The sequence below is a fragment of the Colias eurytheme genome, chromosome 13 (assembly GCF_061535395.1).
Source record: "Colias eurytheme isolate Ceu_HAF_F1 chromosome 13, ilColEury1 Martin Lab GWU primary, whole genome shotgun sequence".
In the NCBI taxonomy this organism is placed as follows: Eukaryota; Metazoa; Arthropoda; class Insecta; order Lepidoptera; family Pieridae; genus Colias; species Colias eurytheme.
Window position 1 is genome coordinate 2,363,936 of NC_142992.1, and position 25,866 is coordinate 2,389,801.

At 32.0% G+C, this 25,866-nt stretch overlaps 2 protein-coding genes across 2 annotated transcripts; one reads left to right on the top strand and one right to left on the bottom strand.

The window, feature by feature from the left end:
• Window positions 1-2,063: 2,063 nt before the first annotated feature.
• Window positions 2,064-12,800, bottom strand: AP-2mu (adaptor protein complex 2, mu subunit). The gene is made up of 10 exons (XM_090108711.1): window positions 12,641-12,800; window positions 12,321-12,505; window positions 11,203-11,365; window positions 10,603-10,718; window positions 10,273-10,375; window positions 9,328-9,450; window positions 8,613-8,772; window positions 5,023-5,256; window positions 2,507-2,645; window positions 2,064-2,219 (listed from the first exon to the last, which is right to left on the bottom strand). Exons 2-10 carry the CDS (start codon window positions 12,495-12,497, stop codon window positions 2,112-2,114), a joined length of 1,323 nt encoding a protein of 440 aa, XP_089964837.1. The 5' UTR covers window positions 12,498-12,505; window positions 12,641-12,800; the 3' UTR covers window positions 2,064-2,111.
• A 290-nt stretch (window positions 12,801-13,090) lies between these two features.
• On the top strand, window positions 13,091-25,833 carry Dd (CTD nuclear envelope phosphatase 1-like protein dullard). The gene is made up of 7 exons (XM_090109107.1): window positions 13,091-13,348; window positions 13,433-13,499; window positions 16,148-16,338; window positions 17,431-17,543; window positions 18,816-18,931; window positions 22,005-22,159; window positions 22,438-25,833. The coding sequence occupies exons 1-6, from the start codon at window positions 13,250-13,252 to the stop codon at window positions 22,148-22,150; spliced, it is 732 nt and encodes a 243-aa protein (XP_089965233.1). The 5' UTR covers window positions 13,091-13,249; the 3' UTR covers window positions 22,151-22,159; window positions 22,438-25,833.
• The last annotated feature ends 33 nt before the right edge of the window (window positions 25,834-25,866 follow it).

The window sequence follows — 25,866 nt, forward strand, 5'->3', positions numbered from 1 at the left end:
AAAATTATATCTTTACTTATATTATAAAGCTGAAGAGTTTGTTTGAACGCGCTAATCTCAGGAACTATTAGTCCGATTTAAAAAATTCTTTCAGTGTTGCCAGCCAGCCCATTCATCGAGGAAGGCTATATATAGGCTACATATCATCACGCTAAGACTAGCAGGAGCGGAGTCACGCGGAAACCGCGGGGCGCAACTAGTGGAATAATAAAAACAGATAATATTTTAAACATTTATTGTACATATTTCATAACATTAAGCTTGACCTAAACATGCGAACGATACAATCTCAAACAGCTAGTATGAAATTCAACCACTTACACTATTTCTTAAGCGACAGTGTTATTAATTATTTATTTAAGGAATAAACACAGTAAGAAACACATAGCTAAATACTTGTAAAAATTAAGTTAATTTATTATGCATATATCTCAAAATTTTGAATCAATGTAAAAAGTATACCTTCATTTTTGACGATTTTTTTCTGTTACAACACAGTGATTCAGATAAAATTAATTCATAAAATTAATAAAAAATAAATAATTTTGACATTTTTCTTAAATGGCAAAACTCAATCCCAAATCCTAATTACATTAGTTTAAATTCATTGTTGGAAATAATATTTTTTTGTAACTGTCGCTTAGATTATAATAATTTCGTAATACTCTATTAATATATTATTAATACTATATGATATATTACGAATCTATATGATATAATAATATTATAAGGGTTCGATTTGTAATATATCTACTAATGTATGTATTTTGTTTAAATAAGGGCCGATTTTTCAATGCTTGGTTAAAACTTATTCGTCGAATAACGTATTTAACTACCATTCCAAAAATGTATTCTAATTGTCTGTATTTGATAGTTTATAGCTGACATTTTAATATGTTCGTGTAATACTTTATTGGACGGTTAAATTTTAACTAAGGATTGAGAAATCGGCCCTAAAACCACTATTGTATCTAGCAAATTAATCTAACACTCGATTTCTATATTCAATCTAAAATATGCTACATCTATTCAAGAAAAACATACCAGTTACAAGGTGACCAATAGACAAACATACACATTAAAAATAGATTGAATATAAAACCGGGAAAAATGTTAATACAACAAACCCTTGTTAAAATATCTAAAGGAATGACATTATTAAAATAAAACTTAGCTAAAAAAACTTAAAATAAACTGGAAATTTCGTCTAAAATCACGAAATTATTATCTACCATTGCATACATAAATATATATTTTATTTGAAGCTTCACTCCTACGAAAAAACATTCCGAGTTATTTTATTAAATTTCATAAAAACCAGAAAATTGAGATTCTCAACATTATTGTATACAAATGTATTATTTTTAATAAAATATAATAATTGATTAAATAATAAATGTATAGGATGTACGATCCAGCATACATTGTGAAAATTAAACTCATTGAATTGTTAAACTGATTTCTTTTATATACAAAAAAAATGCCACGGCGTTTGCTTGAGTAATGAAGAAAATCTGAAACAAAAAAAAATGTATTGTTTAATAATTTTGATTATAATAGATAAGATTCCGAATTTTTCGCGAAAATATATTTTTTTTTTTTTGTATATGAAAATAGTTTGTGATACAGAAAACGAGTTACAAATAAAAAGTATACTATTAGAGATTCGAAAACTTTGTAATAGTTATATTTTGGCTATTTCGTCCGTCTGTAAGGGGAAACAAAACTTTTCTAACTGTATGGATAGTTAATGCCCACTTAATTGCTCCTTGTGGGTAGAAAGTGTATTATACAATTAAAATCGAAACTTATCATTAAAAATTAACACGTTTAATAATATAGACCGAAAGACGCGTGTTCGAATCCCGCTTTGTGATCGATTATTTCTAAACTTTAAAAAATTATAACTAATCTTCTTATATATAAAAATGAATCGCAAAATGTGTTGGTAAACGCATAACTTGAGAACGGCTGAACCGATTTCGTTAATTCTTTTTTTATTATATTCCTTGAAGTACGAGGATGGTTCTTATGTAGAGAAAACGTAAATATGTACCACGGGCGAAGCCGGGGCGGACTGCGAGTTTAATATAAGTTTTATTGAATTTACATTAACATCTTGTCTCGTAAAGTCCAGACCGTCCGATGTAGCGCACCCATTTGATCACATCGTGGTCTGAGTAGTTCAGCTTCGACTCGTACACCTTGAGATATCGGACCTGGAAACAATAATAAAAAATAAATAAATTTTGTTAAAATATTGAAGTTGTAGTGGCATATAAAAAAAGAAAGACCATGCAAAATGTTTCTTTATACATCTATAAAATCCGTGTATTTTTGTAATAAGTTATAAGCACATGAGTAAGACAGTAAAATTAATACAGTACTTAGCATAGCATATATCACACATCTAAGAATTTATCCTATTTCCATATTTAATTCATTTCTCATACTTCTACGCATATAGACCATAATTATTTTTTTTTTATTTCTAGAACTACATCACCTTAAATCCAGAAGGTGCGAAAGGCACCTCAAAGCCCATAGAGATTGGTGGTCGGGTCCACTTCTTCTTAGTGTCTGTTTCAAGCAGTTCTATCTCCGCAGACAGTTGCGTTTCTTTCATGCCGGCCATGCGTTTTATTCTAGAATTTTATTATAAAGATATTAGTATAATATAGTGATTGTTTGTTTAGTTAAAATTATAAATAGTTAAATTTTATCCATAACATTGAATGGGAAAGAATTGCGAATATGGTGAATAAATATTAGTTTAAATATGTTTTGTGTTTTATTTAAAATTATCCTACACTAGAAATTATATACACGGTATAAACTTGAGTTTTTTTGTAAAAGATACAGTAGGTATATTCTATTATATTATTATTTATTATACAGGGTGTCCAGCAGCAGATTTCAATGTTTGAACGCTTCTAGTTTTAAAACGCGACGTGCGAGGGGGACGCGGGGGATGTCATTCAGCGCGTCAGTTCTGCGGATTTTTTAGTCGCAATGGTGCAGTGGAGCGGAGAGTATCGCGCTTATGCTATTGAGGCATACTTTTCGGGTGATTTCGCTGGCGAAAACACGCCGTCGGTTTAATAACCATTATCAAATTCATCGTTTAAGAGATGGACCTTCGATAAATTTGATACAGTCGTGGCTAGCAAGGTTTAGGGCTACAGGTTCAGTCATTAATAACCCTAGGCCGGGTCCAGCACCATCAGTATCCACGATAGAAAACATTAAACTTCCTATGAATTCTGTAATTGAAAACCCACGTTTATCACTTCGCACACGTTGTCGATATTGGGGATTCCTAAATCGATTTTACAGGTCATTATGCAAAAAAAGCTTAAGCTCCATCCATACTAAATTCAGATTATTCATGATTTGCTACGGCTCATACTGCTAATGTGTCAATGAATTCAGTGCGGCAGTTATTTCCTGAAAAGCACATATCCCGAAACAGCACCATCCCGTGGCCACCCAGGTCACCAGACCTAAGTCCATGTGACTTTTTCTTGTAGGGCTATCTAAAAACTGTGGTTTACCAATCAAATCCAACAACCATAAGACAACTGAAGGAAAATATCCGGGCTGAATTAAACAGAATTCCCAGTTCCCTTTGCAAACAAGTTTTTCTCGACATGCGGAATAGATTGAGGAGTGTGTGAGAGTAGAAGGGCGGCATTTGGAAAATGTAATTTTCAGGAGATAAAATCCGCACTCGTCTTCTTTTGACTTTAATAAAAATATTTTGTTTAGAAATAATAATTATTTTTTTACAAGCCCTCAAACATTGAAATCTGCCACTGGACACTCTGTACATCTTCGTTGTAAATTTTACTATTAACCCGTGACGCGTCCGGCGCACAGCCGGCACCGATCCCGATAGTGTCAAGGGAGTTCACGAAATCTAGCTTTTTTATGACTACCGAGTTTGAAAATTTTATTTACCCTATTGTTCTATAATTATATGCCATGTATGATATATTTTTGGAAAGAGGAAGAAACTAGTTATAGCATAAAAATGTAATCATGACGATATATTTTTTCTATAAAATTATAAAAAATTGATTTTCTTTTGTTTTAATTTTAATTGCTTACATACTAACACTTACATGATAATGCTGAGTCATCAAATGATCATATTCACGTTTTCATATCACTACACGATTGCCAAATACATTCACTTATATTTTCACACATTTAACACAACGTATTTCACTATGAATAATAACAAATCTCCATTATTCACAAACAAGAAAAAAAGCGCCATTTTGCGTCTTCCGCACTGAAAAGTTGAGACACTTTTTCACTGAGTATTCTTCAAATATCCCTAAAACCAATATCATAAACGTATTCTACGTAAAATTTCCAGTAATATACGTCTCAATTATCACTCATCTAATTATTCCTCTCGGCATAATTCACAATCCAAATATTCGTTGAACAAGACAAATGTCACAAACTATGGCCGATGACGCAACTCAATCAATGATTCACTTTTTTTTTTTTTTTTGTGGTTTTAGTCTTTATTGCCAGCGTCGGAGTCGTACCGATTCGAATTAAAAATGTATAAGGCATAGACAAATATTTTTTATACTGGAAACATTCACTTGTAAGCAGCTACAGGTGACCTTCAAAGTCATTGGCCGCGTTATGAACAGTCGTTGTTACGCAGGACGCTACAGTACAGTTTTAGTTATGAGCAACCGCCTGTACATAGGACGCGTCACGGGTTAATCACATTTGCATAGTTTAAATTATTAGCAAGATCGCTTTCTCTGTCCCTATATGTATGCTTAAACTACGCAACAGTTTTTTATGTGGTTTTTAATAGGTATATAATTTATAAGATTTTAGACAAAGCGGGCGAAGCCGCGATCAGAAGGCTAGTGGATAATACACAGACTATATCAGTTTATACACAGATATAACAGTTAACTATTACTAAAATACATATTATGTATTAAATTTGTCTATTACAATGATATTTGTCTATTCAAATACACTCACTTCCAAACAATAGCGTTCTCCGAGGCCTTATATTTCGCCTTTCCCTTCAAGCAGATCAACTGCACTCCGCTAGTATTCAACGGGGTCGGTATTTTAACCTCAATCTTTTGCCCAAGGAGGGACGGCTTGAAGTTGGACTTGAGAACAACTTTGACCTCCATTTTGGTGCGTCCCACTTCACGGACCAGGGGTATCACGCGGAACGGCAGGGAAATGTCCTTGGTTGTTCGGTATCTATAGAAAAATAGATATAACACATTTTAATACATAATGATCAAAATTTTAACCAGATGTGTATATTATGTATGTTTTTTGTTTTTTATTTGTGCTCTGAAATAATTTAACAAATTTTTAAGAACTCTTTCAATAGCAAACAGATACATTATTATTCCTAAGTAACATTGTAATATTTTTAAAAGCTTATTTGAAACTTATTACAAATGAGGTTTTACAAAAATGACACCTTAGTAGAGTGATATAGGCTACTTTTTACCGTTGTACAACAACTCAAGAAGTAATGCGTAATTTAATCACTGCGAAATTTATAATACCGATAGATGTCGATACTTTAAAAATGTGTTGCATATAACAACTATTAATTTCCTTACAGTAGACGCGGGGAGCTGGGGGCAACAACTCTGTGCCTCCAGTGAATAAGGGAATAACTCAAAAACAGCACTTTTCAGGAGAGACAAAAAACTATATATCAATATTAAATCTTTATTAATTCAAAATTTTAAGCTTGTATGTGTAAGATATGATGTTAGACTATATTTTTACATATGAACACATATTGTAACAACCCCATAAATATACTTTTTTCGTGTTTTTTTGTAGTTGTGGCCTTATGAACGAGTACTTCATGGAATAACTCAATGTATTCACATAATTTTTTTTTACTCTTTGCAATATAACGACTTATGCCCTTATGCACTATGTTCATAGTCGCTCAACACGACTTATATTATTGCCAGTTTTGGTTTTATAGAAATGATGTGACTTATTATGCTTGAAATTTGAGTACTTTATGACTCAATTGAGGCATTTTAGTGGAAAAACTATGCACGTAGCTTGAAAAACGAATGAAATCAACGGGTTTTTTTATCTTTATTAGATAATAAAAACAAAACAACATTTAGGTACCTATTTATGCATTTAACCCTAGAAGTCCAATCTACGTAAATTTGACGTATGAACTCTTCTATATTTACCATCGAATCGCTGCAAAATCCAGAACCAACTTATTAGCCGTCGAGACCTAGCAGTACATAGTTGGCTCATCCCGGTAAATTCCGCCATTTGGTTGTAAAGAGGATGTTGTGTGTCATTTTGACGTATAATTGGGCTTTTCGTAACTTTTAAGATTGTTTCAAATTTTTATTTTGTGATTTATTTGAATAATTTTTTTCCAAGTCACGTTTCACATGATATCCATAGTATTATACTATAGATTGAGTATAAAATGGGATCCAGACAACTTTTATACTAAGGACGAAGAACCTTCAATTTTAGTAAATGACGATTATTGTCCTCCGCTGGATTTGGACTTCAAGCAAGGGGATTGGGTGGCTGCAGAAGATGTTGTCCGGAGTAAAACCGAATATGTTATGGGGTTTTGTTACCCATGTATAATGAAAGTCGTAGATTGTAAAATAAACCTTTGATCTATCTTTCAATAATACAGTACTATGTTATTAATGCTATACAATGTTTCACCAGTCACCACAATGAGTCTAGTCTGTACAGGTTAGCAGGAGACAATCATTGAGTATTGGTATCAACTGCGTATTGCGTTTTGCGAATTAACTATTGTCCTAGTGAAAATTAATCGTCGAATCAATTTAAAATTCGATCAAGTGCGTTCCGTTTCGAAACGCCACAGATAATAAAATATAGATAATAAAAGTGGCAACGCCACAATGTCATGGTGGTATACATTGAGGATACAAGCACTATAAAGAGATAAGAGAAGCCCGAAAACCATATTCCTGTATGTTCAGTTAATACAGGAAAAGTTATAGGTGGTCAGTGGCGATATTTTACGGCATGATATAGAATTTTAACAATTTCTATATCATATAATATAAAAATAATGTAGATAAATAAACTAAGTAGTAAAAAACAATGAGCCGCAAAGATTTTATGAAAAAATTAAGCACAGATTTGAAGGTACCTTGGATGCAAATACGACTTGTGGCACGCACTTTGAAGAGACTCTACGTGACAATAGTCCAATTTTTTCAAAATATGTGGTACCAGAGTATCCATAAAATGTTTACGAAAATGCAAGACCAAAGAAGTATCGATATTGCGGATTTTTTTCCTATAAAAAAGGCAAATTACCAAAGCACAGTGGCTAAAACGCTATATGCGGAGAATATTATAGACTATTATAGACTATAGTATTATTGTCTTGATTATTGTAGTTAGATAATTTTTTTAAAAAAAGATTAGAAACGAGTTATTTTTTAAAAACTTACCCAATTATAAGAAGAAAATATAAGTTTAACATTTTTGTTGGCTTTTTTTAGATGATTCAATTATCGTTCTGTATTTATATAAAAAAAGAGTATAATATCATTAAATGCACAAAATGTGTTAACTGTATTTTTAATATCTATTGCAAAAAATAGTTAATTTCCATAGAAATATATTAGTATCCCAAGTTAACTGATATATACCTTTTTTAAAAAATATAAAGATTTGTTGTTGCAGATTTATTGAAAAAACGATTTAAAAATAATAAGGAATAGTGTATGTTGTTTCCGTGCAGTATTCAAAATAATAGACCAATAGCGACACGGCATTAATGCCAAACTGTCTCATGTCGTCACTTGAACCAATGATACTAAAAGAGTTGTTCCTTTATGCTCATGTTAGAAAAATGACACAAATGCGTTTATACTAAAATAGTGTTAGGACTGATGGAACAAAATGAATTAAGTCTTTATTCAAAAAGTATAACTACACATACGTCTTTGTGTTCGTGGGTACTTTTGACTCGAGACGAATAGTTCCTTTGCGATTGCCTAAAATGATGGATAAGGTAACTTATACCGTTATTCACACCCTACTTATACCGTTTGGGTCATTCGAAAAAATGGGTTAGGACGCAGCTAGAGATATGACCTTTTGATATGTTGTGTATTTTGACGAGCTGAATCCAATGGTGCAATAAAATCCAAAGGGAATAACTCGTCTTACTCCCTTATTCACTGGAGGCACAGAACTACTAAGTAATAAACCAAAATTTTTATCCAAGTTATACAAATAGACACATAAAACTGAAAGAATAGAACAAATTCGATCGTTCTGGCGGGTCACGGGTGGCTGAGTTGGTCAAGCATCCGCGCAGGATTGATGTGAAAGGATGCGGGTTCGAGTCCCGCCTCGTGATCGAATTTTTAAAGTGAAACTTTTATTACATCGTCTCAAACTTTTTGGTCTGTGTAGCGCATGTCGCGTGACGGTCGGCTGCCGAGTAGGTATAAAGCAGTGTTCGGAACGGTACGATAAGTTTCACTTTTACCGTGGTTTCATAAAACCACACAACATTTTTTTTTTTCTTTATAAATTTATAAAAAACAAACCTCATAAGCTCAAACTCGCCATCAGGTGGTATGAACGAAATAGAGTGCTCCGTCTCAAACTTGCTCAGTTTCACACACTGATGAAACTGGCAATCATCGATCACGACCACCGGCTTGCCAGAACGGGCTCCCTCGCTGTCTGTGTTGCCAGATATACCACCTGAAATTATGAATGAATGAATATATAAATAAAAAATATGCCAGTTTCCTTGATACTGAGGGTACCAAAATTTAATAAAAAAAGACGTGTGGCACTCGGGGACTGCCGCGGTAAAGCTATTGCATGCTATACCTTGAACCCACACCTCCGCGCCCGTCGGAGTGGGGAGCGTGAGGTTTTTCGTTACGGAATTTCTCGATTCGGTCCCCGCACTCAAGGCCCGCGATAGAAGCTTAGCAATAGCTTAAAAATATGCCAGTTTCTTTGATACTGATGGTATTATGTATCTGTTTGATATTTATTATTTATGTTTAAAAAATTAACTGTACTGGTTTAAATTATACATATTCCATTCTTCATACCTAAATTACCGAACCTATATTGCTAAGACAAAAGATATAAAATAGACAATATTATGTAATTTATGAATACATATTATCTCTTCTATTTCTATCTATGTCATTTGAGCAAACAAAAAATAATACAACAACATATTGTATTATTCACTTGTAATATTAATCACGCTCAATCAATCAATATCATGTCAAAACTTACCGTTCCCTTTCCCCTTGGCCTCCATGACAATCTTGTCGTTGATGCCAAACTTGCACTCGGGCATGCCGGAGAGGTATGACTTCATCACCACTTTACCAGCCACGTGGGCTGATAGTACTTGACCTGTTTATTATAAAATTATAAATCATCAATATACATTTCATAAATAATTTGGTTGTCTGTAAAGTCGGTTTACTGACGATAGTTGAACGTGACAACGTCCGATTGTGCTTCTTTGTCGCTCGTTCCGCGCTCTCGCTTGCACTTCAAGCCTTACATGGAACGCCTCAGAGCGAGGTAACGCCGCATGAGTCATGTTTTTTCGTGCGTGCAGCCGGCTCTATCGAATTATAAGACATTGTCACGTCAAAAGTGTAGACAGTCGATTTTTCATATGAGTCCTTGCAAATTGTATTGTTAAGAAACAGATTTAACTTCGCTAACAACTCCTGTGATTAAAATGATTTAAATCATAGTTGTTAGATATGATTGAAATAACCAGCCATGATTATTTCAATCATAATATGAATTTGCCGCTTAGTTCAATTCACGGCATAAACTGTATGCAAATAAGAGGTCATAATATGGCCCCAACAAGCTTGTGTCACTTACATAATATGTCCGTAGATCATATTTGTCTGCATATCAAACATTAGCGGTCCGCCCCGGCTTCGCCCGTGGTACATATTTCGCAATAAAAGGTAGCCTATGTTCTTTCTCAAGGTCTAAAGATTATCTGTGCCAATTTTCATCAAAATCGGTCCAGTAGTTTATGCGTGAAAACCATACATACATACATACAAACCTTTCCTCTTTATAATATTATAGATTAACCAAATTACTAGTGGTTTATCTGCTTAAAGAGTAAAAAATGATCACTCAAATTTCACCTCCATAGAAACTAATGTAATAAATTCCCAAAAATGTAGTCTCAATTAAAAATACCTTGAGGTGACATCAAAAGGTTGACATATTCAAGTACATCAAGGAACAGTTCATTGCGCCGGTACTTGATACCTTCACGGCGCCATCCTATTTGTCCTGTCACCTGCAATAAAAATTAATTAAATTAAAATATTTCACATAACGAAAGCCCATTATTAGCCCTTAAGAAAGAGCAAGAGCAGTAGAACAGAACCTTTACATATGTTAAGTTTTAAAATAAGCTTAAGTCCATAACTTTCGTTGTTGTTTTACTCGTCATCAACAATCATTTTTAAAAAATTTCCATGAAATATTAAATAATTTCTTATGACATATCGAATCATAAATTACCTGTGAGGTGATCTGAGCTTGTTCCTCTTTGGAAGCAGACTTGATTCCCTGTTGAGTGATGAATGTCTTCAAAACTCCAGTATCCGAGTTTTGTGGATAACCAAAGTCAAGGATCTCTATAATAAATGTTCATTCATAATTATTGATCTGTATGGGAGTTTATTATAAAACTATATTTATCTAAACCAAATGATAGGATCTAATAAATATAGGCTCTATTTTTAGTAATTAATACTGCCACAAAAAAGTTCACAAGCTAAAACATATTGTATTCCCTCATATCTCACAAAAAATTGACATTTCCTTATATACTAACTAGCTTTCCACCCGCAGCTTCGCCCGCGCAGTCAAAGAAAAACCCGCATAGTTCCCGTTCCCATGGGATTTCCGGGATAAAACCTATCCTATTTCCTGGGATAAAAAGTAGCCTATGTCCTTTCTCGGGTATCAAAGTATCTCTATATCAAATTTCATGCAAATTGGTTCAGTAGTTAAGGCGTGATTGAGTAACAGACAGACAGACAGAGTTACTTTCGCATTTATAATATGTATTAGTATGGATTTAAATCAATAATGTATCTATAATTCAATGAGTCATACCATCAAGAAGCTCATAGATAAGCACAAAGTTGTTCTTAATGTTCTCCTCAGAAATCTTGCCAAAGTATGACTGCATCACATCAATGATCTTTAGCAGAAACTCAAATACCATAGCGGCGTTCACATTTTGCTTTGTGACCGCTGCCAGCCATATGTTCGCTCTCTGAAAAACAATGTGAAACTAAGTACAACTTGTAAAGGAAGAAAAATAATTAATTGAGTTTGATATTCTTCTGATTTAAGCTTTATGCAGTATACACTGCCTGAGCACAAATAAAATATGGCATAAGTCATGTTATGTATGGCATTATAAAGACTTTCAAGTCCCTACTTCTATATCTTTATTTTACATTTCCTCTGCAAAAGAAGAATCAAAGGCTCAATCAAATATTATAGGGATGAGGTGGTGTAGGTATGTTTTTTACTCAAATTAAATGACTCATTTATGTAGTAAAGATAGTAAGAATGTTTGTATTTCATTAATGAACATTTGGTACCAACACCACAATCTATATGATATTTTATTTATTTTATTTTTACATACATAGATTCCTTACAGCTATTTGTATTACAATATTTATAACTAACTTTAACAAAACAATACGCCAATAAAAAGGAATACCAATAATAAGACAATTAAAGTGACAGTAGTTTTACATTAATTATAACAATGACAAAGTGGAAAAAATTAATATTTATATATATTTTTTTTTGGACATGGTATACAAAAAAGAGGAAAACAAAATATATGAACAAAATTAATACAAAACAGAAAAGATAGTTAAAATGAGAAGCAAGCAAGCAGTCAATATGGTTGGGGTGTAGCCTTGGGGGCGCTATGGAAGAAAGACTTAGACGAAATTTTGAAATTTTTTTTTAGTCAGTATAACACCTATTTTTTATGGTTTTATTGGCAAGAATAGCCTAAAATAAAACCTTTTTATTCTTTGTATTTTTTCCCTAAGGTTGATAGTTTTCGAGATAATCGTGTTATAATATACTCATTTACAATTGGATCTGGACTTAGTCGAAATTCATCGTCAATATGAATGAAATCATTGGCTAGAAAATAGTGACTTGTAAGGTGTATCTCAACTATTAGAATATGTTGCACTTACTTTAATGTGAAAGAAGGATGTACGAGCGATATTCGTAACCGGTGAGCGAACTTGCTGGCGAGCATGAATAACGTTCACTCTGAACGCATCCACCGCATTCCGCCCTATATCATCTCTGTAGACCCTCGATATCAACACCTCGCCCTTATGATTGTACACGAACAAACCCCCAATCATCTTGAAGGCTAGAAAAAAAATATTAGCTCATCTCAGGCAAAGTTACAGCTTTCGAATCGATCGTAAATCAATACAAGATATGGCCCACAGGGAATCCATTGATGGATACGGTGAATATATATTTAAAATATAGAGATACTTACTTGGTATTTATGTTCCTTATTATGTAGACATCAGAGTGCGAAAATTGTAACTACCATTTTTTGCAATTCTTGTATTTTACGAAGAATTGATGAGGAATATGAATCCGCCCCCAAATTACAAAATGAAACGTCAATAAAAAATTCAGGAGTCAAACCCCAAACGTCAGTAATAAAGAGTATTAAATAAAGACTGACTTAAAAAAAAATATTGCAATGCAGTAATAAAATGACTTATTTTTATTTATTGTTAAATTTTGCAAGAGTTTGTACAAATAACATTATATTTTTATATATATCCATCTATCTAAAGCAAATTTATAATAATCGAACATATAAAGATCGATTATTGAGGGACATCACTATGCAAAATCCGAACGTCATAGACAAAAAAGAAGGGAAAGTGAAATATGAAATTTAGTCAATGGCTATATTACTTGCTCTGTGGTCAATGGTGTGAATGGGTCGATTATGTCATGGCGGGTTAGATGTTTTCGGCACTGAGTTTCATACAATTTGTTTTGAATTACTCTGTCAATGATCTCGTTTGTTTCCTCGTTGTTAAATGCTAGCAATATTAATATAGTAGTAATAATTTTTTAAACATTTCAAATGCTGAAACAATTGCAAATGGGCCTTCGCGCGTTCATGCTCCTCGCTTCTAAAGTATGGAGTTGTTTTTGTTACATGTTTAGAAAGCAGTATCGAGCGGTAAATATAAACATTTTGCGGCTGTTATAGTGCGATTAATGGTTCTCATGTGTATTGTGTCTCACGTGGTGTTTGATTTTTCAGTTGGCTCAATATCAATCTGTCAAATATGAGATATACCCACTTTCTCCAGTATCTAGACACAGGCTGAGTAAGTAAAATAACAGTGCATTAATTCACTCTTATTAAATTCCTTACCACCATTTACGTGTAACGATAAAATTTTATCATTTTACCCATTTATCATATGTCAATCACTATGCTTATCATGTAAACAACGTTTTTAAACCAAACAGTGCTTCTTGCTGTAAATTATATTATGTAGTGCAGTTTAATAATGATAAACATATGGTAAACAGTTGCATGTTGCATCATAGCGAATTGTGTCTAGAAATAAATATTATGGTCTTATAAGATTAATTGATAAGTACTGATAGGCATATCTTCAGATAAGATTTTTTGTTATTTTGCGTGAATAAGCATATTATCTTTGCCTAAGGTAACAAATAGTGTTGCATAGAAAGTGCTGCCTAAATATAAATAATTTAATAGATACACCCGTTACTTGTCTTATCGCCTACGACAGTTCATATATCAGGCCGCATTCAAAGATCATGTTTACAACCTCCATATATTAAAATAAAAACTGGCCAAATACGAGTCGGACTCGTGCACAAAGGGTTCCGTACTATGGGGACCCCCCTAAATATTGTACTTTTTTAATTTTTAATACATTATTTGTGAAAATTTCAGCTTTCTAGCTTTCACGGTTTATGAGATATAGCCTGGAAATAGACAGACAGACAACAAAGTCTCAGTAATAGGATCCCGTTTTACCCTTTGGGTACAGAATCCTAAAAATGTTATACATATTTTAATACTCTGATAAATTTATGAAATCTTTCCTTATAATGCTATCTGAACACATACATATATTGTATGTATGTACAGTAGAACCTCGATAAGTTAAAGTCCAAGGGAAACACAAAATATTTTAAGTTATAGAGGTTTTAAGTTATCAAGGGTCTATCCATGTTTCACTTCTTCTATAGCTTTTATTTTATCAGCGTAGGTGAGGGTTGTTAGTTTTCTTTTTGGACTAATTTTAAGCCAGTTTTATCACACAGTAAGTAAAGTGATGTTTCCAGGACAACGATCAAAAACTTATGATGCAAGTAAGTCGTTGTCATAAAGCTAACCGCCGCAAAGCTTTGAAGAATTTCTATAAAGCAAACAATAGGTAATGTATTGTTTACGTTAACAATACATAGTAAACACGTGCAAGCAATAAATACCGAAACCTCTTGTTTTGACACTCTTTCAAAATGACTCATTGACAAAAAATTTTATGTAATAGAGGTTGTGGAAACATTTTTTTAAGTTATTGAGGGCCAATACAGAGATTATTTATTTAAGTTATAGAGGTTGCGTATTTTAAGTTAAAGAGGTTTTGGGCTCTGATGGGAAGGGAACATATTATTTTGTGAAGTTACAGAGGTTTTTATGTTATCAAGGTTTAAGTTATCGAGGTTCAACTGTATATATAAATCCCTATTTTTGCTGTGTCATAATGACAAGTGCAGATCATCATATTGGATTCGCCTTTGTGTGATTCTCTCAATTTTCCCTATTCATTGTTCTTTGATGAGTGTAGGAATCATCCAATTAATATAATTGTGTATTGCATTCAGAATCGTTAAAATAATGCATTGCTATTTCATTATTATGATGTGCATAGTGTCCGAGTTATCGATACTAATATTATAAATGCGAAAGTAACTCTGTCTGTCTGTTACTCAATCACGCCTTAACTACTGAACCAATTTGCATGAAATTTGGTATAGAGATATTTTGATACCCGAGAAAGGACATAGGATAGGTTTTATCCCAGAAATCCTACGGGAACAGGTTTTTCTTTGAAAACGCGGGCGAAGCCGCGGGCGGAAAGCTAGTAGTAATATAAAATTATAGACTGAGGAGTTTTTCTTTACATAAGCTAGTATTAAGGAGACTATGTGATTGTAAAAAAGCTATCTACTTATCAAACTCAAAAAAAAACTCAAAACTCAAACAAACCCAGTATTATCAAATATATAACACTAGCGTTCCGCCCGCGGCTTCGCCCGCTTTGTCTAAAACATAAAAAATTATATACTAAAACCTTCCTCTTGAATCACTCTATCTATTAAAAAAAACCGCATCAAAATCCGTTGTGTAGTTTTAAAGATTTAAGCATACATAGGGACAGAGAAAGCGACTTTGTTTTATACTATGTAGTGATTAGTGATATAGATAAAGATTGAATGTTTCCAAAAATTTAGCAATACACCTTGGCTAAGATCTTGACCAATCTTTTAATCATTTCAATCTGTAATCACGCTTTCATAGAAAATTTGAGTGTTTATTGGAATTAGACTTAAAATAGAAAAAATTCAAGTATTTTGTAGAGACGTAGGTGATAAGATATGCTGTTTTTTTATAAAATCATGTCACTGAATAAACATTGAAACCGTTGATGGAAATTAATTATTTTATTTTAATATAAAGTAACAGAATGTTCATAAAATAACATCATACACTTATAAAGTATGAACTATTCTAATGCCGCTTTTTTTAATAATTATAAGAATGTGCTTAGAAAATTAAATTTCCTCCTTTATAACGTATCTTTAATTTAATTATAACAATTCTAGAGATGAAAGCTTTCAGGAATATATTCCAGAGTAGAACGCAACATTACCTAAACATAGACAAGTAAAACGTAACAAAATTTTTATTAAAACGCATTCTTTATTCCAGGTCTCGTGAAAAGGAAAATGCTGGTACTGGATTTGGATGAGACGTTAATACACTCGCACCACGATGCGATGTTACGGCCGACGGTGAAGCCGGGCACCCCACCTGATTTTGTACTCAAAGTTACTATAGATAAGCATCCAGTCAGATTTTTCGTTCACAAACGACCGCATGTGGACTACTTTTTGGATATAGTAAGTAGATGTAATGATATAACTTTAAAGATTATGAGCTACTAGGTTTCCGCCCGCGGCTTCGCCCGCGCAATCAAAGTATAAATAATTGATAATGAAAAAAATTGAATAAACGCATTGTTCCCGTTCCCGTGGGATTTCCGGGATTGCGTCATTTTCCCGGGATAAAAAGTAGCCTATGTCCTTTCTCGGGTATCAAAATATCTCCACACCAAATTTCATGAAAATTGGTTCAGTAGTTTAGGCGTGATTGAGAAACAGACAGACAGACAGTTACTTTCGCATTTATAATATTACTTAGTATGGATTTGCGAAAATTCAAAATAAGTGCCAATTTTGCTTTACTTGAGACCTTTCTTATATTCAAACTCAAACACAAACTCAAACATTTATTTATTTAATTAGACTTCTTTAAGAAGCACTTTCGAATCGTCATTACATATTTTAACATTTCTATTCCATGCAGCAATTATGTATCTTAAAGTATAACAATTAATAACATTTATTTAAAAGTAGCAGAAAAACAAGTACTACAAGATAATATTATTTCCTTAAGCAATAATTGCAGCTAATGAATAGATAATTAAATGTATTGATGCAATTATTTATACATTTACATCCTCTATGTATCCATACTAGTCTTCAATGACTACTGTTCATAGTTTCCTTTATTAGGCATACAAATCATAATCATATTTAAAATCTTTATCAATATTCAGTTATATTATATGCTTTCATCATATTTCAAATATGGGCATATTTTTTCATTTTTTTTTAAACCTTTTCGCTTAAGATAATTTTTCCCTACATTTATTTAAGAACAAGCGGTCCGCCCCGGTTTCGCCTGTGGTACATATTTCGCAATAAAAATGTTCTTTCTCAGGGTCTAAAGATTGTCTGTGCTTAATTTCATCAAAATCAGTCCAGTAGTTTAAGCATGAAAACCATACATACATACACACATAATTACAAACCTTTCCTCTTTATAATATTAGTATAGATTAATTGTAACTTGTATGCTTAAAAATTATTAGCAACATGTTCTCAAATATATACATATTTATAGTGAAAACCGTTTGTAATTTGTTCCAGGTGTCACAGTGGTATGAGTTAGTCGTATTCACAGCGTCAATGGAAATATATGGAGCAGCGGTGGCCGATAAACTAGACAATGGCAGGGGGATACTGCGACGGCGGTTTTACAGGTATATTTTATATAAATATCTTCTAACTTTAAAATCAGCAACGAATTATGGCATAATATCAAATATGGCATCTTATAAAGTACAGGTATATCACAATTTGGTTTGAATTTTATAAAAAAAATATATATATATATATATAAATATCAGCCGAATTAAGAACCGTGACCTCCCCTTTTTTTGAAGTCTGTTAAAAATCTACACAATTCCAAACACTTATTAGAATAGAATAACTTCAATGTTAAAATGATTGTAAAAAATAGTTTTAAAAGACTCATGAATAGGAAAGTTATTCTGTAAAGTGTAAATCATATTTTATTAGTCAGTATGTTGTAACTCAGTATGCAAACTCTCAGATACAACCTAGTTTTCCTATACCTAATATATTCGAGGAAATAATATAGATTTAATAATGTATTTATAATAATATAGATTTAATAATGTTCTTATAATAATAAGAACATTATTCAATGCATCAAAGTATGAACACAGATTGTTTGTAATAAATCATGTTAATTAGAGTGATTAATACTTTCAGTTGCATTTATTTCAACAGATAACATTGATTTAGATTGCACCTGAATATTGATAATGTGATCGAACCAAACTTATTAAATAAGGAAACAGATAAGCGTAAACTGATAATTTCCTTTTATCTATAAATGACGCAAGTTTCGGAAATGAGAATTGTACTTTTTTGTGTTGATTACAAATTTACATATGCAAAGCATGAATTGTTGAATCAAGATCCAATAATATATTCTGTGTATTATTTATTTTATTGTTATGTGTAAATAGGTATGCAGAGAAACATAGCAAATATCATCTCTATAAATAATAATGACGTCATATCTATATTTAATATATTCCTTATAACAATATTTACAAAATAATAAATTTAAATGTCTTATTCACGAATTTACAAGTGCTAATTTAATTTAAAGATCCACTAGGTATAATTTAATTCTAAGGCTATATCAAATAAAGAAGTAACAAAAAAAGCTAAAAACCACAGATCTTAGACAAAATTAAAATGCTCTTAAGTTATATTAATTACTTCCAATGCTATCCCCTATTTCACACTCTTCTGTTAAAAATCATTTATATCATATACATCATCTATGATTTTATGGTAACTCTATAGTTTCGAAATATACAGTTAAGGATCCAAATTTGTTAAACAAAGTATACCAGACTAATTGACTAGAGCTAAATAAACATTTATAATACTGCGTGTAAAGAGAAAAATAATATTAAACCAATAATTGTTTTCAGGCAACACTGCACCGCGGAGCACGGCTCGTACACAAAGAACCTATCGTCAATATGCGACGACCTAAACAGGGTATTCATTCTGGACAACTCGCCCGGGGCCTACCGGGACTTTCCAGGTAAATATCCTGGTTGAATAAAATCGATTTAAAACTAAAATTCTGTTCATTTTAAACATTATAGTCTACTAGCGGTCCGCCCCGGCTTCGCCCGTGGTACATATTTCGCAATAAAAAGTGGCCTATGTCCTTTCTCGGGTATCAAAATATCTCTATACCAAATTTCATGCAAATTGGTTCAATAGTTAAGGCGTGATTGAGTAACAGACAGACAGACAGAGTTACTTTCGCATTTATAATATTAGTATGGATGTGCTATTTATTAAATAGGTTTGAAGTTGGTGCCGAACATTAAGCACTTAGTATTAAGCCCGTGCACCGACATCAAACCTTTTTAATAAATAGCACATATAAATAATAATATGTAGTAAATAATAATGTCAAATCTTTTTTATGGTACGGGAGCTATTAACGTTTTAAAAAAAAGTCATTTTAGTATAGTTGGGTTTTTGATATACTCTTTCTCTTGCTATTTCGGTTAGAGTCCGCGCTGTCTGGCTGGCGGTAGTGGTTGCGTTTATTAGTGCGCACAGGAAAATATCCGTAATTTAAAGTCATTTATTAACGCGTAATTTTTTATCTTTAGAGCCTTTAGATAGATCCATCAGACATAAATTTGTTATTGCAAGACGTTTTTTCGTTGTTAAATAGGTGCTATACGCAATTTTTTATTTCAAAATCATTAAAATGTCATCGAAATAAGTGAAATTACATCAATGAAAATTAAGCTCTCCGTGCGATTAGAGCTTTTTGTGAAAATTAAGCTCTCCGTGCGATTAGAGTTTTTTTGTGAAAATTTAGCTTTCCGTGCGAATAGAGCTTTTTGTGAAAATTAAGCTTTCCGTGCGATTAGAGCTTAATGAGAAAAATTAAGCTCTCCGTGCGATGAGTTTTTTGTGAAAATAAAGCTCCGTGCGATTAAAGTTTTTTTGTGAAAATTAAGCTTTCCGTGCGAATAGAGCTTTTTGTGAAAATTAAGCTCTCCATGGGATTAGAGTTCTTTGTGAAAATTAAGCTCTCCGTGCGATTAGAGCTTTTGTGAAAATTAAGCTTTCCGTGCGATATAAGCTTTTTGTGAAAATTAAGCTCTCCATGCGATTAGAGCTTTTTGTGAAAATTAAGCTCTCCGTGCGATTAGAGCTTTTTGTGAAAATTAAGATCCGTGCTATTAGAGCCTTTAATGAAAATTAAGCTCTCCATGCGATTAGTTTTTAGTGAATATTAAGCTTTCCGTGCGATTAGAGCTTTTTATGAAAATTAAGCTCTCCGTGTGATTAGAGCTTCTTGTGAAAATTAAGCTCTCTGTGTGATTAGAGCTTCTTGTGAAAATTAAGCTTTCTGTGTGATTAGAGCTTTTTGTGAAAATTAAGCTCTCCATGTGATTAGAGCTTTTTTGTGAAAATTAAGCTTTCCGTGCGAATAGAGCTTTTTTGTGAAAATTAAGCTCTCCGTGCGATGAGAGTTTTTTGTGAAAATTAAGCTCTCCGTGCGATTAGAGCTTTTTTGTGAAAATTTAGCTTTCCGTGCGATTAGAGCCTTTAATGAAAATTAAGCTCTCCATGCGATTTTATGCGGTTATCAATTCGGCCGGTATATTTTTTTTTTCTGTATGTACACCGATTACTCCGAGGTTTCTGAACCGATTTACGTGATTCTTTTTTTGTTCGATGCGGGATGGTGTCGAATTGGTCCCATAATTTTTTTTTTTCGGATAGGTCCAGTAGTTTTTATTTTATGAGCATTTTTGTCTGTACTCGATGACTAAGTTGATATGTAGCAAGTAACTTTGATTCAGTTCCCGGTAACCGATTGAGCTGAAATTTTGAATACGTATGTAAATTTGATAGCGATGAAACATTATCATGACATGAAGCTGATTTGATGATGGAATCGGAAGGTGGCCATAGGAACTCAGTAATATATTGACTCAACTTTATCGAGTTTGGGCTCGTTTGATTCGTGTTGAAAAATACACTCAAAAGTATTAAATAAAAATAACTGCGTTAAAAACAACCGACTTCAAAAACGGAAAAGTAAGAAATAAAAAAGATTTGATATTATTAACTACTACATAATATTATTGTACATATTTCGCAATAAAAAGTGGCCTATGTCCTTTCTCGGGTATCAAAATATCTCTATACCAAATTTCATGCAAATTGGTTCAGTAGTTAAGGCGTGATTGAGTAACAGACAGACAGACAGAGTTACTTTCGCATTTATAATATTAGTATGGATTGAAAAGTTACATAGCGGATTGCGTTTCTAAAACAACCCTTTTTTAGGGTTCCGTAGCCAAAATGGCAAAAACGGAACCCTTATAGTTTCGTCATGTCCGTCTGTCCGTCTGTCCGTCTGTCCGTCTGTCACAGCCGATTTACTCGGAAACTATAAGTACTACAGTGATGAAATTTGATGGGAATATGTGTTGTATGAACCGCTACAAAAATATGACACTAAATAGTAAAAAAAAGAATTGGGGGTGGGGCCCCCCATACATGTAACTGAGGGATGAAATTTTTTTTTTCGATGTACATACCCGTGTGGGGTATCAATGGAAAGGTCTTTTAAAATGATATAAAGTTTTCTAAAAAACATTTTTCTTAAAGTGAACGGTTTTTGAGATATCAGCTCTCAAAGTCGTAAAAAGTATGTCCCCCCCCCTCTATTTTTATAACTACGGGGTATAAAATTCTAAAAAAAATAGAGGTGATGCATGCTAATTAACTCTTTCAACGATTTTTGGTTTGATCAAAGTATCTCTTATAGTTTTTGAGATAGGTTGATTTAACTGTAATTTATTATATTTGCTGCTACGGAACCCTTTGTGCGCGAGCCCGACTCGCACTTGGCCGGTTTTTTTATGTGAAGGTAGAAGTGTAGGGTCACTAACCTTGTGCTGCAGTCGCCATCTTGAAAAATCGTTTTGGTCTATCTGCTAAACTAGCAATTCTGCAGAAAATTTAACTAGTAGATATTATATAAAACAAATTGAATTGTTTACTAATTTGTTCTTATTATTTTTCACCGTAAAATAAATTTTAAAATAAAAATTGTTTATTTCCATTCGCAGACAACGCGATCCCGATAAAGTCGTGGTTCTCGGACCCGCTGGACGTGGCGCTGCTGAACCTGCTGCCCGTGCTCGACGCGCTGCGCTTCACACACGACGTGCGCTCCGTGCTCTCGCGCAACTTGCACCTGCACCGCCTGTGGTAGCACTGCCAGGTGACGCAACAATTTATTTATTTATTTACTATTTATTTATTTAAAAACAATTAATCAATTTAAAACAATCAAAATAAATAAAATTAAATCCCTCGTAGTTTACAACCGCACTTTAGAAGTCACAGAACTACTCGCCATACCAATCCTACTTACAACAATTTTTATTCAACCTCGACTAAATAAACATAAAAATTTCTTAAATCTCACACTATTACAGTATATAGAAACATATTACATTGATGTAAAGTTTCCTAACACCCTGTTTTTCTTCTTTGCAGATGTGAATCAGCTTTTGTACAAATTTAGGAGGTGACAGCGCTTCCGGAACCTATTTATTATTTTTTTCACTCGTTAGGCCCTACAGCGCTTCTATTCAAATATACATATAGAATTAATATAGTTGAATAAAGGTTTTTTAAGTTTTGTTTTAATTAAAACAGTGATTAGTATGTAATATAAATAGGACTATGATTTACCTACATTTGTAGGTGTGGGTAGTTTGAAAAACGCCCTACTAAATGTTTTTTTTTGCGTTATTTGTCTCTTTCCCCTACGTCACATGAGACAAACTGATCTAATGTAGGTTTTTTCTAAGTAATTTATGAATGTATTAAGTCGGACTGTTGTGTATTTTAAAAAATTTTCTAGTGTTTTGGCTGGTGTATTTCGAAAAGTTTTCATGACAAAATTTAGTTCAGTTATAACAGTCCATGTTAATTAAGGCGTAGTAGCGGTCTGTCCGCTCATAAACATTATTTTAAGGAATTTTGTCACCATTTTTATTGCGATGTACGGACAATTTAAAATTAACCGGTTGAAGATCGTTTTAATGCTATGTTTTAAACATATTTCTACATTCAACATATCAATAAACAATAAAAAATATGCTATAGACTTCGACATTGCAATTTAAATGTTGACAGAATAAGTCAGTCATAAACAATTATAGAACGGTATGGGATTCTTATTATTGTCTATGTTATCACATATTACCTGTGGTTTTTTTTATTTTTAATTATGTAATTATTATTTCTATAATCTATTTCGATTTTTAAATTTTTGTATCGTACACATATCGTTTTTTATTAGTTAAAATTTTAATTTATTTGTGATTATTTTACAAACAAAACACATAGAAAATAATAAGAATCCTACCCATAGAATTATTTTTAAGTTGATTATGAAATATTGTGTTCGGAAACCAATTTCGTTTTTGATGATGATGAAATGTGCAATCATTGCACTGTTCAGTCTAATTTCTATGAAAAATACTTTTTTTTATGTTCTGAATGTAAGACAATACATAGATGGATGATTGATGAAAATGCTCATAAGGAAATGTGTCAGTTTGAAGTTTAGGTTACTATAATTAGTTCCAGTAGCGCTGTGAAACGCTAAGCGATACAATATGATGAAATTTTGCGGGCAATACCAACTTCTTTTTTTATTAAAATTTTTTGTGTTTTTTTTATGTTTTATAGTTTATACTTTATACCATTAATGTCAATAGGTACAATTTTGTCGTTGTAATACAGATGAATAAGCGTTTATATTTACAATCTGGAATAACTGAAAATTCTTATTCATTTATTTCTTTTTTCTCCATGGTCAATTTATATTTAGCTATCAACAAGTAGTTATAATAGTTCATCACAATAAAAGATAACCCAAATCATGGATATTATTAAAAAAATTACAATCAACCGATCCCCATTTCGTCATAATGTATTGCAACAATGACAATAGGTGTATACTATGTAAACTATGTACAAAATAAACCGAATCAGTTGAGAAGTTCCGTTTAAAACAGCGCTTTTTAAATATGGAAGTGAATTTTTTTCTATCATCACATTGGCAGATAATTTAGTACTTATATGAACCACCGGCACTAATAATACTTAAAATCACAGATACTGTAGAAGGGGCATTATTAATTCTATGACTATACAGTATCACTTATGTTTAGAAATAATTTCACTTGTTTCACAAAAGCACTTGTGTGTAAGAGGAGTATTTGACTATCTTGCCAAACCTATTGTTGAATTGTATTATCTTAGTTGCAGTTATTGTAAATTTACTGATATTCAAAAATAATTTAATAAAACCTTCAAATATGAAATATGTATAAGATTTAGTTTTTACATACACGTGTACATACCACAGAACATAAATTAAAAAGCGTTGTTGATAAACATAGATGTTTTAATGAGTGTTACCTTTATATTATCTATATACACTTAAACTTATGTACCACCATTGGACTGTCAGGGATTTCTAAGGAATATTGTCACTAAGTAGTTAATTCAAACCTCTTCATATATTTTTCAATGTTAAAATGTATATTACTGTTAAAATTCAACGGCTTTTGGACACCCTTTTTATCAATAGAATAAGTATCAAGTTACTTTTTTTAAACATCTAATGCAAGCAATGTCAATGATCATATTGTTACACTTTCTTGGTAATATTTTTAATTCGTTCAATTTCTACAGTGATAACTGTCCAATATTTAGAGGTTTGAATTTCTTTTAAAATTTAACATATTTTGTTTGAACCAAATATTTTAATAGAATAAATCCAATAAGCCTAGTAAAATATATTATTGAATTAATGTTGTTGTTTTCATGGAGATGGAAAATACCTTCCAAAAGGTTTAGCTACAGAAATAAGGATGTGAATATTCTTATAATATTAGCTGGTATAAATTAAAATCTTAGTGTTACGAAAATATTGTTCGTGATTTGTAATTGGCTAAATCCATTACATACAAAATAAATTAATTAGGTGTTTTTTGTTGAACAAATTAATTTTAAATCTTTGGATTATCGCCAGGCATCGCTGGTAAATGATAATTCATATAACGATCTAGAAGACGTCCATGCCATGGACAATAAAATCATGTCTTTCTTAGAACGTCACTAGCGAGCTTAACCACAAACACTTTCTTTTTTTTAATCACTGGCATTGGTAGAAATGGTAGGGACGTCTACTACTATAAGTTGGTATATCTATTAAACTAAGATTTATGAATATTTTGGATATTTAACAAATAAATGTTCAAGATCGTGAGTCTAACTGTAAACTTGTAAACAATTTTTGTAAATAGTTTTTCCCTTTAGCATATTATCTTAATATTTCACTGTTAATGACAGGGTGAAAAGTGAGATTAATTTGCCCGTTGAGACGAAAAACAGACACTCAATTGTTTTTAATCGGAATTTAAAATAATTTTCTTTTAAGGTTTTGCAACTTTGTAAAACTTTGAAAAATAATTTGCAACCTAATTGTAGAAAACTATGTATAAATCTATGTTACTTATTGCTATTTTAATTGATCAAATCTTGAATTTGTGAGATTTAATTGGGTTTTAACAAAATTTTGAAATAATATAACAAATAATTTTGGTTGTATAAAATATATTCTATATATTGGCCAGGAAATAAGACAATTAATTTGAAAAAAATAATAAATGTATTAAACATATTTTTTATTGTAATAGGCTAGTCAATTTTCTATTATTTTGATGAATTAAAATAGCATTAAGGATAATTAATTATACTGTTTAGCATATGAAAGCTATGTTTTCAAATATTTTGTTCAACTGTAATAACCAAATCTCAACTGGTTGTTCAAAGTTCAAAGCGATTTGTAATATAATTAAATCGATTTAAAAAGACGAGGTTTTTTTTTGCTTTACCAAAAAAGGT